We start from the raw sequence: 16383 nt of genomic DNA, 5'->3' as shown, positions 1-16383 counted from the left end.
AATTGATGCAAATTAATGTTGATTTTCTATATACACACAACGCTCCGGTCTTTGGCGGTCACCTATCCATGACAGCTCTACTTCTTTTTCGAAAGGAAGTTGTTAGCCTTGATCTTCTCGGCGTTAGCCTTGTTCAACTGCTTCTTTCTCCATCTCATGATATCCTCGGCCTTTAGCTTCTCGTCGTTGCCCTTTTTGTCGAGAATCGTCCACAACCAGTCCGGATATTCAGAGTCTTCCAAGGCAACAGGCTCATCGCCGTTTTTCCGGACCTTTAGGTTCAAAACAGTGCCGGCTGCACACGACGAAGGCACGTGTTGGCTTCTCAACACACTCGTGGAGAAAAGACGAGGGAGGGGCACACGAAGGCTGAGGCGAAACATGTTGGTTAAGAGTTCACTTGGTTTGGAAGGAAGTGTATATGGGTAAGTGTCTGGGGAAAGAACGTCAACGAGGCGAGGAAGAGAAGACTGGCAAAACTAGAGAAGTAATCTTGAAAAATGTAAAGTTTGTTCCAAGTGACTTTAAATTTTTTTTTTTATTCAATCAATCTTACGTTTCGCTGCAAAAGAGCTCTATCTATAAGTAGACAATCGAGGGAAAAGTCTGATTTGCGTAGTGTCGCGAATGAAGATCGGAAACAAAGAAAAAAGAAAAAAAAAGACTCCGAATTCTTTTTTTTTGTGGTTTCCTGTAAGTGCATAATTTCGAACCATAGGTGACGCTAGTAGTCCACTCCAGCAGATCGTGACATATTAAGTAGCTTGCAAATGACGACACAAATATGAGACATGTCACAATCAATCGCATTCAATCGCATTCAATCACAGTTAACCTTTTTTTTTTTTACCCAAAATTACAACCCCAATTGCACTGACCTTTACTGTCCATAAATCCCCCATATAATCTCCAGCAACGTAACTTTGCAGCCAGTCGCACTAAAACCGTAGTGTAGGTCAAAAATTTTTCAACCCACTATTTTTCACCACAATGCCACCAAAAAAGAAGGGAGCCGTCGAAAAGCCTATCTTGCTCGGAAGACCAGGCAACAACTTGAAATCCGGTATCGTTGGTTTGGCCAACGTCGGTAAATCCACCTTCTTCCAAGCCATCACCAGATGTCCTCTTGGTAACCCCGCCAACTACCCTTTCGCCACTATTGAGCCGGAGGAGGCCAGAGTCATTGTGCCCTCGGCCCGTTTCAACAAGTTGTGTGAGTTGTACAAGCCAAAGTCCGAGGTGCCAGCATACATGACCATCTACGACATTGCCGGTTTGACCAAGGGTGCCCACGCCGGTGAGGGTTTGGGTAACAATTTCTTGGCCAACATTAGAGCAGTTGATGCCATCTACCAGGTTGTCAGATGTTTCGATGACCCTGACATCATTCACATCAACGATGAGGTCAACCCCATCGCCGACTTGGACATCATCAGAGACGAGTTGAGATTGAAGGACATTGAGTTCGCCCAGAAGCACTTGGAGGGTATCGACAAGATCACCAAGAGAGGTGGTCAATCTTTGGAGGTCAAGCAAAAGAAGGAGGAGGCCGAGTTGGTCAAGAGAATCATCGAGTTGTTGGAGAACGGTGGCAGAGTTGCTAACCAGAAGTGGACCCAAAAGGAGGTCGAGGTCATCAACAGCATGTTCCTTTTGTCTGCCAAGCCATGTATCTACTTGCTCAACTTGAGTGAAAAGGATTACGTGCGTAAAAAGAACAAGTGGTTGATGAAGATCAAGGAGTGGGTTGACGCCAACTCTCCCGGCGATGTCATCATCCCAATTTCTGTTTCCATGGAGTCTCACTTGGCTGGTTTGGAGACCGACGAGGAGAGAGAGGCCTACTGTAAGGAGATCGGTGCTCAGTCTGCTCTTCCAAAGATCATCACCACCATGAGAACCAAGTTGGACTTGATTTCTTTCTTCACCGGTGGTGCTGATGAGGTTCGTGAGTGGACCATCAGAAGATGGTACACTGCTCCACAAGCTGCCGGTACTATCCACACTGACTTGGAGAAGACCTTTATCTTGGCCCAAGTTACCAAATACGACGACTTGATCGAGTTGGGTGACGAGACTGCTGTCAAGGCCGCTGGTAAGTTGTTATCTAAGGGTAAGGACTACTTTGTTGAGGATGGTGACATTTTGTTCGTCAAGGCCGCTGACGGAAAGGCCCGTTAAGTTGTGTATATTGAATGACGAGTAAGTGTACAATTTGTATTATTCGATGGCTTCGAATTGGAGCTTTGTATTGTTGTACTTGTACTGGAACTTAAGGTATCTCTCTTTCTTTCTTTCTTCCCTTTCTTTATGTTCCAGCCTCGCAACTGAATGTGCTCTTGACTAAATCACGTATTAAAAAAAATGCAAGCATGATCAGTCGGGAATTCATTTACTAAGAGTTTATTTCGACATGTGACGTACTTGTCCGGAAAAAATCCGAATGCCAACTCAATTGCTCGTTGCTAATCCCCACATTTCAATCCTTCCCTTTCAACCACCAAATCAATCAATTGAAACACAAAAAGAATTATTAAACACAATGTTGAGATTCCAACACTCCATGTTTTGCAATAGAATCATCCTCAGCAGGTCAATGCACCGCCCTCCGTCATATTTCAACGACCCTCTGGCAGTACCCAAACCATTCAATAACGCTAGCAATGTCCCTGCTTCGGCCCAAATCCAGGACGACCAGCCCAATGGTGATGATATTCCACCTCCAACTCTGCGATCGATGAAGGATTTTGCCATGGTTCTTGCGTCCTTGACGTTGGCATACTTGGCAGTAGACAATTACAAGAGCAGAGTCAAGATCGAGAAGATGAGTCAAGAAACCGCCGCAATTAACATGAAGACACTACAACTACAGCAGCAGAGTTTCGCAGGAGCAGTCAAGAAACAAGAGCTCCGGATTCTTAATGAAAGAATGGTAACATCGAAAAGGTGCTTCAAGATGGCCCTTCACATCGCCATGCTTCGTAGACAACTAGCCGAAAAGGGAATTGATCCTACCACCATAGATGAAGTCGCTGCCGAATTCGACAAAAGCGTGAAAATGAGCAACGGCAGTCCCGGTAGTCTTTTGTGGTTGGATGATGACTCTAAGTTCAAGCCTGATCTACCAGACTACAGGGAGTACGACCGCAAAGGCAACGAATAAAATGAGACAATTTCTGACGAAACGAACTTTCACTCTGCTAATCACAGAACAGCATGATAGCAGTTGACCTATTACTTACTGGTTTAGAAGAGGTTGGCAGTGTTGAACTCGTAGCCAAACGCATGTCAAAAAAAGCCTACAAATCTATTCATCAAAAGAGTATGCAAAATTCTCTTCCCATGTATATACACAATTTGACGAACACATGAAATTCTGGTTTTTTGTATTACCTTTCACTGTCTTGGTCTCCCATAGGGTTACCCGCACAAGCCATCGGTGGTATATATACCCGCGACATTTCCAACCTTTTTTACCTCTCCAATGTCTAAAGTAGGCGCCCATTAGAGTCACGGTTTGCATGATCTCCTCCACATGCAATCTTACCACTATGTGGTTCTTCGTGCTCGGGTAAGCCTTAGAATAATAGTTACACCGGCCTGTATGTCGAATGCATTTATCATGAGTGCTTCGCGGCTCCTAACTAACAAACCGTGTAGAACGTAAGACTGGTTTAATTTGTCTTTATTTCAGAATGAGTTTTGCGTCGATTTGCTTCATCAGTCGTTGCTTCAACTTGAGCTGTAGCAAATTGAACTTGGGACAGCACACACTCAGGGCCTCAGGGCCTTCTTTTTCGTAAAACTCTCTGCAACATTTGTACAACTCATCGATAACCTTGGTGCATTTGGACTCGTTGTAGCCATTCTCCTGCAAGCAATTTTGGATAGCGCAAGCGAAAGGCTTGCATGTACTGTTCTCAGACATCTTTGTAAACAGCTAGAGTTGGTGTAAGTGTGAGACAAGGGTTGGTTGGACTGGATCAGGCTGGCACGTGATTCCATGGTGGGAGCACTCGAAAATGCATTAAATATTAAACTGAATCGGGATCAAGATCCGCGTGATAATCGTCGTCGTCAAGTTCACTTGGCTCGTAGATAAGAAGAGGTGCAAACTCGGTTTTGGCAGACGCAAGTCTCTTCTTTAATCTTGCTCTGTACATGTAGAAGCCAACAAAAGCGGTAATGACACAGGTCAAGATGGAAATCACACCCCAGCGCGACAAATGCCATCTCAAGGACTCAATTTCGGACCGCATGGCCATGGTGATCTCATTGGTGATTTTGTGGTTCGTCTCCTGGATCCGGAGCATGATGCGCTTGCTCATGAGCGTATTCTCAGACTTCTGGTCATTGATGGCGATCTGGGTATCGTTTTTCATCTCGATAAGCAAATTGTTGAGCTCGTCACTGAGCACCGTGTAGTTTCTCTCTAGTTCGTTGATCAGATTTATGGCCTCGTTGATGTGGTTCTCCCGATTTCGGGTGATGTCCACGCCCAACTCCTGTTGGGCGCTTTCGAACAAATACTGTTCGTTCTCCAATTCGTAGATCTGAGAGTACTTTGTCAGGAGCTTCGAGAGCTTGGTATTGAGTTGTGCAATGAGTAATTGGATGACCTCGTCGCTTTGAGGAGGGGTGAAGCCCGCATCTATGAGTCGTTTGTACACGGCATAGGTGTCGATATATGGCTCCATTTCTTCGAAAATGGTGGTGAGAAACTCATCTTTGTGTGCCTCGTCATCTTGGTCTACGCTGGCATCCTTATCTTTACTTAGCTCGCCCAAAGATGGGTCACTGGTGGTAGTCACTGGTGGCTTATCCGGACTTTGCTCGGAGTTTACGGACCCATCTCCAGCTGACAGCGACGGGGTTTGAGTTTGAGTTTGGGATGACTGGTTTATATTAATGGTGCCCGGGACTATTTCTGCTTTGTGTGGCTCCTGCGGATTCGGCAGCTTAGTGCTGCTGGTTGTGTCTTCCTGAAATCTTCGATAAGATACGCTGAAGCGGCGGGATTGGAGCGGTCGAATAGAATTTACAAGGTTTGTGTGCGGTGCATATCTTAGCGAGGTACGTTTGATGAAGAAGTGGAGGCGTAGCATACCGAGACGTGACACTGTCTGATTTGAAACTCAAGGTAAATAGATAATGAATGCAGGCCTGGATGGTATCTTTAGTCTGGGGTACAAGTACGTTGGAGGGGTGGATTAGGGAGTTTTTACAGTAAATTTTTTGGGACTGTTCTTTATCATTTCTTGATTTCAAATGTTTAATAGTTTTACTTTTTTTTCTTGGTTCCGTGGTTCTTGTATGAGACTCCTCTGGTTTGCCTCCTCTTAGACGTTAAACGGTTCAAATTGCGCAATCACAAAATTTTAGCCTTACTAGAAGATTAAAAGTCTCAACGAGTTGGTTTACAAGTTCTTTGATGTTCTCGCATAGCCACTCTGGTGCTCGTTCAAGGTGTGGAGTTCAGTTGAATGCAAAGTTATCGACAACATTTAAAGGCGACTTTTTCCTATTCCGCGGATTTGATCAATAATGTAGGCAGCCTCTCTTTCACCACTATACCAGGCACCATGCGCACAACCGTTGGCGCTGCCCGCCCATGTCTCAGAACCAGCGAAGCGAACCCTTTTATTCACCCCTTTGGCCAAAGCTCCACAAATATCGCTTGATGAGCTGCATCCAACTCTAGCCATTGTGTAAGAACCTTGCGTGAGCGGATCATTGTTCCAAGGAGTGTTGAGGATCCCAATCGGCCTTTCGATAGGTCCAGTAGCAATTTGCTCAACGACAGGTTTAAAAAGATCCCAAATTTGTTGTTTGCTCAATGTTTCAATTTGACTAGAAAGTGGGTCTTGGGTCAAGAAGACTAAAGATGGGATTTGCGTCATTGCATAATAGTTGACGATAAGTGTTGGATGTTTCCATGGGCGAGGTTCACCAGAAGGATCATCATTCGATGCCAAACAATAGAACCTGTGGATATCTTTTGGCCAGAAGCATTCATCGAACTCTAAGATTACCTTTCCCAACAGGCCGCGAGTGTCCTCTGAAAATACCAGGGCTAGATGTTGTGGAAGCGCGGGCGTCCACTTGAGCATTGGCTTGGCGCTACTTAATGCATTGAAGGGAATCGTGACAACCACGTACTGACTTTTGTACAGATCTCCATTTACTGTGGTGAGTGACACGCAAGTTGGGTCACTGTAGTCAAGCGTCTCCACAGTCACGTTTAACTTGATTCTAGACTTTCTAAAAGACTCTGGAAGTTCATTGAGTTCATTCTCGAACACAGTGCGATATCCGTTGCACACGAACGCATTGCGGCCTACATGATCCTCACCTTCGGCAAGATAGGCCTGCTTCACAGAAACCTTATCCCACAGCACTCCGCCCCACATTTCATCCCACATACGAAGCAATTGAGGCGCATACTTCATTTGGTGTTCAGTTAAAGTGCTTCTTTGGCGCTCGAGATACAATTGGGATAATTGCTGCACGGACATATCCGGCAACAGAGGATTTTCAGAATACAACAATCCAGCAAAAGCGCGCATTTCCATCATAATCGCATGTATATCGTGCTCAGGCACAGAAGCTAAACTTTCAGACACCACTCTGTGTTTTCCATCATCATAGAATACACGAACGTTCCCGAGTTTCTTTGCTTTTGCATAAAGCGGATTAATCAATGCGTCATGGAACCACAGAGCACCTAAATCATAGCAAACGCTGGGGTTTTTGGTGCTGGGCACTGATACTAGTCTTCCACCCAAACGGTCTCTAGACTCAAGAATCAAAACGTCGGTTACACCAGCATTGAGCAAATCTATGGCCGTTTTAATACCGGCCATACCGCCACCGATAATGATCACCTGCGCGGACATTTTCAGAAAAGCCTTGGAGTAGCTGAAATTGACATTAGAATAGGTTTAATAGTCAGATCAGTAGTGCTCGATTAGGCAGGTGTATCCAGTCCCGCTAGTGCCACACCAACGATTGGAGTGTGTCTGAAAACTAGATGAGCATTGAAGGATTTTAGGTGATAATGTTTGAAACGCCAAGTTTGGTAGAATTCAGGGAGAAGAAAATTATAGGACTTTTTGGGGTTTTGTTTCCTTTGACTTGAATGAGGAGCCGACCTATACAGTGACCCAAAGAACTTTACTTCAAACACGGCAAGAATCGTAGAGCTTTATTTTGTTGCAAAGAGCTCTATCTCATTTGTAAGACTATTTAAGTAAAGCTTTAAAGTAGTTCTTTTTGAGCCTGTTTGTACTGTGTGATACGTTCAAGTACAATACCTAGTTCAAATCTGAGAATGAGGGAAGTTGCAGGCCAGACTTGAGAACTCGCATTTCTGTTAATTTTTCCATTGCAATTGTTCCTCTTTCGCCTTTGTCTCGACTCCAAATGGAAATACCTTCGTCAGATGTTTACAGGATGTGGAACCGGTGCTGTACTGGCCTTGATGGTGACTCTCGAATCTTTCTTCAAAGCAAATCACTCCAATTAATTTTATCAATGTTAAAATTCAATTGATATTCAAAAATAAAATCTTTTTGCCTCCTCTGCTCAGATAGCATCCAGGAGCACTGCCAATTGACACAAACCCATTTCAAAGCCAATCTGTATGAATTACAAAAAAAATCAAACACCTTCATACAAAATAAATAACTCCAAAAATCAACTCATCCCACATACATAAGCCATTTTCTTTCACCATTATCAATCTCTCCACGCCTCTGTGGAGGTACTGATCTCATTCGAAAAAAATCCCCAATCTCACTTCCAACCGCAACTACAAGAACACTAATACACCCCAAATGCTCTCTGTGGTCAGAAAATTGCCTATTAGGGCAGGCACACGCATCCCGCTAACGCTATCTGCGGCCCGTCCCTTGCTTACTCCTTTCGCCCTGAACGTTCGTTTATACTCCAAAGATGAAAAAAAGCACCAACCAATCCTCAACGACGACATGTTGGCCCGTGCTGGTGTCGAGTCCGAATCGCAAGCTTCTTCTGAGGAGCCAAAAGAGGGTGGAAAAGATGACAAGGAGAGATCTTCTCGTAGAAGACGCAGACAAACATCGAAAGACCTCCAAAGAGAGAGATATGCCAACTACTTCTACGCTGCCACTTTGTTTGGTACCTTTGCTGGTGTTGGTTACATGTCCAGAGATTGGGATTCCAAGGAGGAGCAAGAGAGATTGGATGGCGCTAACATTGACTCCGGTTTTGCTCCAGGCGCTATGTATGGTCGTTTGACCAAGAGACTTTCTTCGCTCTTCACATTTTTCAGCGAGCCTGTATTCGAGAACTTGTTGCCTCCCCCACCTCCTGAGGCCTACAGACGTCCTTTGACCTTGGTTTTGACCTTGGATGACTTCTTGATTCACTCCTCTTGGGATGCCAAGAACGGTTGGAGAACCGCTAAGAGACCTGGTTTGGACTACTTCTTGGGATACTTGTCGCAATACTATGAGATTGTCATTTTTGGCTCTGAGTACCAAATGTACTCCGAGAAGACTGTCACCAAGTTGGACCCATTGAGAGCTTACATCCAGTACGCATTGTACAGAGAGGCTTGTCGTTATAAGGACGGTAAGTTGATTAAGGACTTGAGTCTCTTGAACCGTGATTTGGGTAAAACCGTTGCTATTGATGTCAATGCTGATTCCTTGTCCTTGAACCCTCACAACGCCATTGTGCTTGAGCCCTGGGATGGTAAGCCAGATGACACCCTTGTTAGATTGATTCCTTTCTTGGAGTATTTGGCCAACCAACCAATCAAGGATGTCAGACCAATTCTCGACTCCTTTGACGACAAGTCTAAAATCATTGACGAGTTTTCTGTGCGTGAGGCCAACTTGCGTAAGCAGTGGAGAGAGGACAACAAAGATTTGCTTGCCCGTGCAAACAAGCCCAACGCCGGTAATTTGATGGCCAGTTTGATGGGAATTCCCGTCAGCTCGGTCAACAAGGAGCCTAAGATGCCTTTGGACATCATTCGTGAGCACGGTCAATTGCAATACGAGAATTTGCAAAAGTACTTGAAGGAGAACGAGGCAAAATTCATGGAGGAGGAACGTAAAATGAAAGAGGAGTACGGTAAGATGACACTCAACAAATTGATGACAGAGGGTATCCCTAACCCTGAGGATATTGCTAAGGCACAAGCAGAGAAGGCCAAGCAAGAAGCCGATGCCGCTAAGTGATCAATGCTGCATTTGGCTTAATACATGCTTGAACATAGCTATACTATCTACTACTGAAGGAATACCCACTGTAGAACAGGTGACTAAAGAGAAATCTCAAATTGATTGTACCGTAATTGAATAATTTGAGGGTTCTAAACAACCCAGTCGTTCTGGAAACTAAAGTGCTTTCATAAACAGCAGGTATATTATCTGTCAAGAGTTGTTATACTTGCGAGTACCAATACGTTTATATAATTCACTTGAACAAACCCTATACTTACTTTTGAAAATCAAAGTTATTTAACACAAAGTTTCCATTTCATTCCATTCACATCATTGAAAAGCTCACTTCTAACATAACCCCAAAAGGGTAGTATTTCAAGGGATTTCACAACCATTCATCCAATGGCCGAGCTCGGGTTCTCCTGCAGACACGATCTCCGCTTGTTTCATCTAACTACCCAACCAAATCACGTACATTATTGATAAATTACCCTAGTAAATGACAGAAAAGACACCAAACAACTCCTTGAAATAGACTCTACTTCCAAAATCATTTATAACCTCAGTTCTACTCTCAGTAAAATGCTGTTTGGAATGTGGGGCCTACATACAAAAGTTATCTAAACCATCAGTCGCCAATGTACAGGTCTGCAAAAGTACTCTTTCTTGGTAATCACCGTCAATCGGATCTTCCTCCCTACACCTTTTTTTTCAATTCATTTGGCGGCTTGTTTCTCTCTATTCAAGTCTCCACTCTTCTTATACCCGATTCTTCTTCTTTTTGCCACCGGGAAATCTTATTTCACTACCTCCTGTCTTATTTAATAGACTCATACTGAAGGTCTTAAGAAACGGAGTTAGTCACAATGAGCTCAACAACTCAAAGGGGACCCTCTATAGCACCGAGATCAGTATTGGCTCCCTCCCCCGCGGGATCTGGGGCCGCTTCTTCTCCAGAGCTGGCCGGTTCGCCTGGTGCCGTTACCTCCATTGTAACATCCAAAGAATGGGTTCTTCCGCCACGCCCGAAGCCAGGACGGAAGCCAAGCGCAGATACACCTGCGTCCAAGCGCAAGGCTCAGAATCGTGCGGCACAGCGGGCGTTCCGTGAACGGCGAGCGACCAGAGTGCAAGAACTCGAACAAAAGCTTCTGGAGGTGGAGAAAGAAAAGGAACTCAAAGAAATTGGGTTGGTGAACACAATCAATAAGTTAAAATTTGAGAATCAATTCTTGATCAAGTCAATGAACCAGCTCCGGCTGGAGTTCTCCTCGTTGAAGTCAACTGTGGCTCCTGCAAGCCAGTCTGCCGCCAATTCTCCTTATACATCACAAATGAACGCTCTGGCTGCGCCATCTCCTGCTGAGCCTAATGCTAACTACTTCAAGCCTGAGGCTCTACGAACCTCGGATTCGGAAATAAACCAAACGGCACAAAACCTCCTAAGTTTCGCGAAAGCTCTGCCTGCTGCGCCGGCAGGCGAGACACCCAATCTGCAGCTGCTGGTATTTTCGGTGCAGCAGATTCTGCCAGCTCCCTCTGTCGAATCACCACGTGTGTCTTTCTCAAGTTCTAGAACGTCTTCTTCTGCTTTAGCAGCTAAGAATGTGCCTCAAAAGGCGTCTTCAAAGGATGCTGAAGAATTTGATTGCGGTATCTGCATCAAAGACCTGTGTTTGTGTGAAGATGCGGGCCTCAAAGCAGCACAGCCTTCGGTGGAGGAGAAATTTGAGTCAATTAAACCCATGGCAGCAGTGTCTTTGAAAAGAAAGCAGCCAGCGCGGGAAACAGACTTCACATCAATGTTCACAGCTAAGAAAATGCCAGATCTCAAGCGCTTACGGAAAGATAACCAGAAACTACCTCAGGATCTCTTGGTCAAGAAAGAAACAACTGATCGTGTTGGTTTCAATGAGGATTCTCCCGTCGAAAACTGTGGATTTTGCTCCGATGATACACCGTGCGTATGTAGGGAGGCTGCAAAAGAAGCTGCTAGACTCAGCCAGTCTCTCTCTGACAGACTCTTTGATATTGATGAGGCTGATGCAAACGAAGATGATGAAAACCACTCAACAGCACTTCCCCCTCTACAATTCAATTCCAAAACACTACAACGCAAGACTTCTCTTCCCGTGCTACATCCAGGACCCACTTTGGAAATTCGTGAGTTTTCGAATGCCACTGCTTCTTCACCAGCCCCAGTGGAGCAAAAAGAGGAAAAACTGGGATGTACTGGAAACCCTGGTACATGTTCTCAATGTCAAACAGATCCAATGTCAACCCTTTTCTGTACCACAGTGGCAAGTAAAGCAGCAATGCAAAAGAAAACTGATAAAGGACCAGAAAAGGAGACAGCCGAGACTAAAGCCGATGAAGCTCCTGATGCTTTACCAGCTCCTCCTCAGAACCTTCCTAGCACCAGTGACACAATTTTCATCCCCTGCGCCGACGCTTACAAAACTCTTTCTAGGCATAAACGGTTTAGCTCGGTCGACTTTTCCTCCTTAGTAGGAAGACTCACGACAAGAGGTATGCAAGTTGAGGTGCAATCAGTTGCAAATATTATCCGTGAGTTGGATAAAAAGGTTTATGATTAGGTGTATTTTATTAATTAATACGAGGTGTAACAATCACAGCTCGAAGTTTTACAAAGCTTGGCCTGTAGGCAATATATTTATAAATTCTTGCTTGGCAATATATGCACCACTAACTCTAGTCACTAAAGCATTTTTGGCTCATTTAGTTGTTTGATCCCATTATGAAACTTCAATATGCAGAACTGAAGTACAAAGGTATGAAGATACACTAAATTCATACAAACAGGAATATCTGAGAAATCAGAATTTGCGAAATCTTCAGAATTCACGACTCATTGAGTCGGAACTCGTGTAGGCAATGAATGGCAAACATTGAAGTGCAAGAAGACACGAGGGATTGAAGGTCCGCTAGCTCATCAAGTTCGTCAAAGAGCTGGTTTCAATATTTTCCAAGATATAGGAGCATTGGAATTTGCTCTTTGGTTACGTTGTCACTGCCTCCCTGAAAGCTTTTTCGTCTTAGCTTAGAGTTATGAGCAACAGTCGATCTGCACTTCAAACATAGAGTTTGGAATTGAAAGCTCTAGACTGATACTGGTACAAATCCAGCCAAAAAACTACAACCATATCGAATTTAGAAATTGAAAGCTCACATTGCCTGGGATTTTCATTGAACCATGGATCACTTCTTGCCAATTAGGTAGACTTGAGTGAAAGTGCTCCCAGCCCACAGTAAACCAAGTAGAAGAATTCCTGGCTTGGCGACAATTTTTGAGGATTTTTTATAGTCTCTTGATTCGTGTTGAGAAATTTGTTTAAGCTGAAATTAACTCACCTGAGCCAACTAATCATCAGATATCAAGCACCGACTTCCTAATAGAAATACGAAAAATACTGATCCATTCTAATTCTAAATATGAATAAAAGCAGAATTCTAGAGCATTGGTTGAATTTACGTGCTGCTCTTGGCCTCTTCATCACCCTTATCATCGCCCTGCTTTGTCTATTCCAACAAGACGATATTAAGACACTCACCAAAATAAACAATAGAATTGATTACGAAATTAGTGTCAAATTCTGACATAATCAATTTCACGTACCTTTATATTTTCAGCTATTTCTCGAAAATTGGACCCTCTCAAATGTCTTGCGCAGCTTCTATTTACGTCTCTGCACTACACTTGAACTCGCATCCCAGATACCATCGTGAAACCACAGCAAAGACATGTATTTGCCTGTGTCTAGCCTATATCTTCGAAGCCTCACTCTACGGAGTATATGTGTATCTCAGATACGCTCAAGCAGTACTGTTGCCAACTCAGTCCTTCCCAAATCAAAATCTGGGGGTCGGGATGAGTATCTCAAACGAATGGAACAGTTCAGTAAGAACTTGAAACAGGTTGCGAATAAAAGCAAAGATGCCAAAAAGGTTAAGTTCAAGAAGAATTCCAAGAATTCTAAAAGGAAAAACCAAAACTCCACACAGAAGAAGCCGAACCGAAGTAAACCACTTGTGGAGCAGCAGCATAGTTTCAAATTGCCTCACGGGAGCAAATCCAGCACAGAAAAAGGAGAAGAAGATATCGTGAGTGATGTTCTTGTTCCTCAGGCCATACTGTTTCTGCAAGCAAAAGCGCCAGTGCTGAAAGATATACCACAACTTGCACACGACCTAGATAAGGTGTTATTCTCGCCCGGTGTTCATTTTCTCAAGGATCCAAGAACCAGAATATTCAATTTCACTCCATATCTCGACAAAATACGACCCTATGAGGAATTTGACTCGTCGAAGTTCCCTGGGTTCGTCAGTGCCTCCAAGGATGATTCCCTTCTACAAGAGGCCATAAAAAGAAATAAAACGTACTACTCCAGTACCTCTTCAATGACTCTGACGCTTATACAATTCTACTTGTTACTCAATAATTATGATCCATCAGCCGAGCATAGATTCAATTTTCCGCAATTCACCAGAAACGTAAGGAATTTACCGCTGACAGTGTTCGTTGAGCCAAAGGGAAAAAATGCAAAAGGGAAAACTGTTTATTCGGTAACTTCGGATAAATCCACTGATGTCGAGATTCTTCTCCTGGCTTTGGGACACTGTTTGGAAGCACTTCTCACAACTGAGGAGAACGAGTTTGCACATTATCTAGTTGCAGAACAGAGCGAGAAGAACAAGACCATCGAGAAAGGCTCAAATTCTGATGCAAATGAACCAGAGGATAAGGCTGCCAATATCTACAATTATCTGGCTTGCGGAGGTTTCTTGATGAGATCTCAGCTTGATTGTTACGACTCAAGACTTCCTGGTAACGGAACTTTTGATTTAAAAACAAGAGCAGCATGTGCCATCAGGTATGATCAAAGCCCAGAGTCTGCAAATACCGGTTATAAAATTTGCAAGATCGCGGGAAATTTAGAATCATTCGAGAGAGAGTACAAAGATTTAATTAGAACTGGTGGACTCTTGAAGTACGGGTTCCAGGCTCGTATTGGTCAAATGGATGGTATTTTTGTCGCTTATCATAGTGTCAACTCTTTCAGTGGATTCCAGTACCTCCCTCTCAGTGAAATCGATAAGGTGTTCTTTTCAGATGAAAATCTTCAGAAGCACATTGAATTATCGTTTACTCCAGAAGATATTTTGAAGAACGACAATATTGCATCTTATGTTGCAGAAAATCAATTTAAGGTATCTTTGACAATTTGGCAGAAAATAATGAACTTAGTTGCTGAAGATTTCAAAGGCACAGAATACGAGAATTTGCCATACAGACTTGTGACGAAAAGATACACCAAGTGGTTGCCATCACAAACAGTTCACAAGTCCGCAGGTAATCAGGAATCCTTTTTAAGAGTTTTTGCCATTCCATTGGTCGGTGATCGAATTGATAAGTTACAAAACTTTCCATCTAGGTTCAAAACCTCGTTCAGAGAGAACCTCACCGCTGCAGAGAGATTAGAGAATTTAACGAAAGCTGAGGAAGAGCTCAACGCACTCAATATGGAGGTTGTTGAGGATGTGCCAATACTTTGTTATCAAGTAAGAGTTAACAATCTTTTAAATCCTACGAAAAACTGTCACGTTGGCAAGCACCCCTATCCTAGAGGAGTCGGGTTGGACCACGGGTGGAAATATAGAATTCAAAGAGAGAACGGTGAAGTTCCTGTGAAGGAGAGATATGGGGAGCTCATGAGATTGGCTGCTTCTGTACTTACAATGGGTAGCCGGATGGCTCTCTCCAACAAGGGAAATGATATTACACATATGGTTCGCCGGTATGGCGAAGTCGGGCGTCTACGTGACGAAGAATGGGAAAATCAAAAGCAAGAACGGAAAGAAACTCCATAAAAGGCAAGAGTTAAACAAAAGCTCAGACTTTTATGTAGAATAAATCATGGCAATGTACATACTAGAATTTGGAGGCCAACGAAAATCAGTTATACGACAGGAAGCATAGTTCCGAAGCCGCATGTAGACTAGATTTATTTGAATTCATTCATTGGATGAATTTGCTACAATAATATGATATGACTGTTCTTGCAATTACTGACTCTGGTCTGTTTGCAATAGACTCTCGTTTACAGAATTACCGGAACAAGAAAGATCACCCCGAAATAACATCATTTGGCTCTAGCACATACGAGATGATCTACTCTGCACCACCCGATTCGCCGTTAGTTGCAGACTTCAGAGCACTTCGGAAGAACTCGCGACGGTATCTAACTAAACGTTTACGCGACTCGATGAGATGATCACACACAGTAGAGGTAATGATTGAGGTTGAAAGGGATGAGATGGACATATCGGATGCAGAATTCTACATAGCCTAGACTATATCGTGTTTTGGGGTTCGCGGACTCATTTCAGACCCATTTTGAATTGTGTGGATGTAGGAGTCAGTTTGATCGTATGGGATCTGCTCTATCGCATGAAGCCGCCGCGTTTGCGATGAGCTCAAAAACGCAAAAACCCAGCTGCAAAGTAGTTCAAAAACAGATCTGCTTCAAGAGTTTCTTCCCCGGATGAATTTCTTTTTCTGTCAAATTGTCAACTCTGAGCCCTTATCCTCATCGTGATCGGATTCGCAGCCAAGGGCCCATCTAGTTTGCAATCTTCGTGACAGGCATACTAGGCGCATCGGAAAAACGTACTGTGACATGGCCGAGTGCATGCTGACATCAGGTGTCATCACAGTAGGCAGGCAAAACCACTTATTAATCATGCCTCGAATTTTTCCCAGCCATGATTGCCATGCGTCATCATAAAAGATCAAACATCAAAACAAAAATCCGGAGGGTCACATGTGTTCGTCAACATTCCCTTCTCCGGTAGCCCTACTGTTTCACACTCAGTGACTCACGGATCCCCTCCTCCGTGAACCCGAGCCTCAACTCCGGAACAATTGCCCCTCTCCCGTAGCTCCGCCGAACGTCACTACGCAGGCGTAGGGGCTGATGGTACTGTACAGAACCTAAGTGCATACATGAAATCTCTTCTGCCGGTGGTCCAACTGCACGCCCTCCGAGGGGCAGATGAGTCTTCTAGGCTAATTTATATCTTGTGTTCTGCCTATCTTACCTTTTCTTCCCCAACATAGAAACTTCTCTTTTCTACTTATTTTCACTATCTC

General features: G+C 43.9%; 9 protein-coding genes across 9 annotated transcripts; 5 read left to right on the top strand and 4 right to left on the bottom strand.

The window, feature by feature from the left end:
• Positions 1-77: 77 nt before the first annotated feature.
• Positions 78-383, bottom strand: PUMCH_003141 (uncharacterized protein; the record flags this gene model as incomplete). The annotated part of the gene is made up of 1 exon (XM_063022122.1): positions 78-383. One exon carries the CDS (start codon positions 381-383, stop codon positions 78-80), a length of 306 nt encoding a protein of 101 aa, XP_062878192.1.
• Positions 384-990: 607 nt separating this feature from the next.
• On the top strand, positions 991-2181 carry PUMCH_003140 (uncharacterized protein; the record flags this gene model as incomplete). The annotated part of the gene is made up of 1 exon (XM_063022121.1): positions 991-2181. The coding sequence occupies one exon, from the start codon at positions 991-993 to the stop codon at positions 2179-2181; it is 1191 nt and encodes a 396-aa protein (XP_062878191.1).
• A 262-nt stretch (positions 2182-2443) lies between these two features.
• PUMCH_003139 (uncharacterized protein) lies at positions 2444-3163 on the top strand (the record flags this gene model as incomplete). Its single annotated transcript, XM_063022120.1, has 1 exon — positions 2444-3163. One exon carries the CDS (start codon positions 2444-2446, stop codon positions 3161-3163), a length of 720 nt encoding a protein of 239 aa, XP_062878190.1.
• Positions 3164-3685: 522 nt separating this feature from the next.
• On the bottom strand, positions 3686-3928 carry PUMCH_003138 (uncharacterized protein; the record flags this gene model as incomplete). The annotated part of the gene is made up of 1 exon (XM_063022119.1): positions 3686-3928. One exon carries the CDS (start codon positions 3926-3928, stop codon positions 3686-3688), a length of 243 nt encoding a protein of 80 aa, XP_062878189.1.
• Positions 3929-4034: 106 nt separating this feature from the next.
• On the bottom strand, positions 4035-5105 carry PUMCH_003137 (uncharacterized protein; the record flags this gene model as incomplete). Its single annotated transcript, XM_063022118.1, has 1 exon — positions 4035-5105. One exon carries the CDS (start codon positions 5103-5105, stop codon positions 4035-4037), a length of 1071 nt encoding a protein of 356 aa, XP_062878188.1.
• A 399-nt stretch (positions 5106-5504) lies between these two features.
• PUMCH_003136 (uncharacterized protein) lies at positions 5505-6896 on the bottom strand (the record flags this gene model as incomplete). Its single annotated transcript, XM_063022117.1, has 1 exon — positions 5505-6896. One exon carries the CDS (start codon positions 6894-6896, stop codon positions 5505-5507), a length of 1392 nt encoding a protein of 463 aa, XP_062878187.1.
• A 939-nt stretch (positions 6897-7835) lies between these two features.
• Positions 7836-9227, top strand: PUMCH_003135 (uncharacterized protein; the record flags this gene model as incomplete). Its single annotated transcript, XM_063022116.1, has 1 exon — positions 7836-9227. One exon carries the CDS (start codon positions 7836-7838, stop codon positions 9225-9227), a length of 1392 nt encoding a protein of 463 aa, XP_062878186.1.
• An 851-nt stretch (positions 9228-10078) lies between these two features.
• Positions 10079-11809, top strand: PUMCH_003134 (uncharacterized protein; the record flags this gene model as incomplete). The annotated part of the gene is made up of 1 exon (XM_063022115.1): positions 10079-11809. One exon carries the CDS (start codon positions 10079-10081, stop codon positions 11807-11809), a length of 1731 nt encoding a protein of 576 aa, XP_062878185.1.
• A 1165-nt stretch (positions 11810-12974) lies between these two features.
• On the top strand, positions 12975-15101 carry PUMCH_003133 (uncharacterized protein; the record flags this gene model as incomplete). Its single annotated transcript, XM_063022114.1, has 1 exon — positions 12975-15101. One exon carries the CDS (start codon positions 12975-12977, stop codon positions 15099-15101), a length of 2127 nt encoding a protein of 708 aa, XP_062878184.1.
• Between the last annotated feature and the right edge of the window lie 1282 nt (positions 15102-16383).

The sequence above is a fragment of the Australozyma saopauloensis genome, chromosome 4 (genome assembly GCF_035610405.1).
Source record: "Australozyma saopauloensis chromosome 4, complete sequence".
Classification (NCBI taxonomy): Eukaryota; Fungi; Ascomycota; class Pichiomycetes; order Serinales; family Metschnikowiaceae; genus Australozyma; species Australozyma saopauloensis.
The sequence above is the reverse complement of the archived record's forward strand: the minus strand, read 5'-3'. Positions and strand labels throughout refer to the sequence as shown.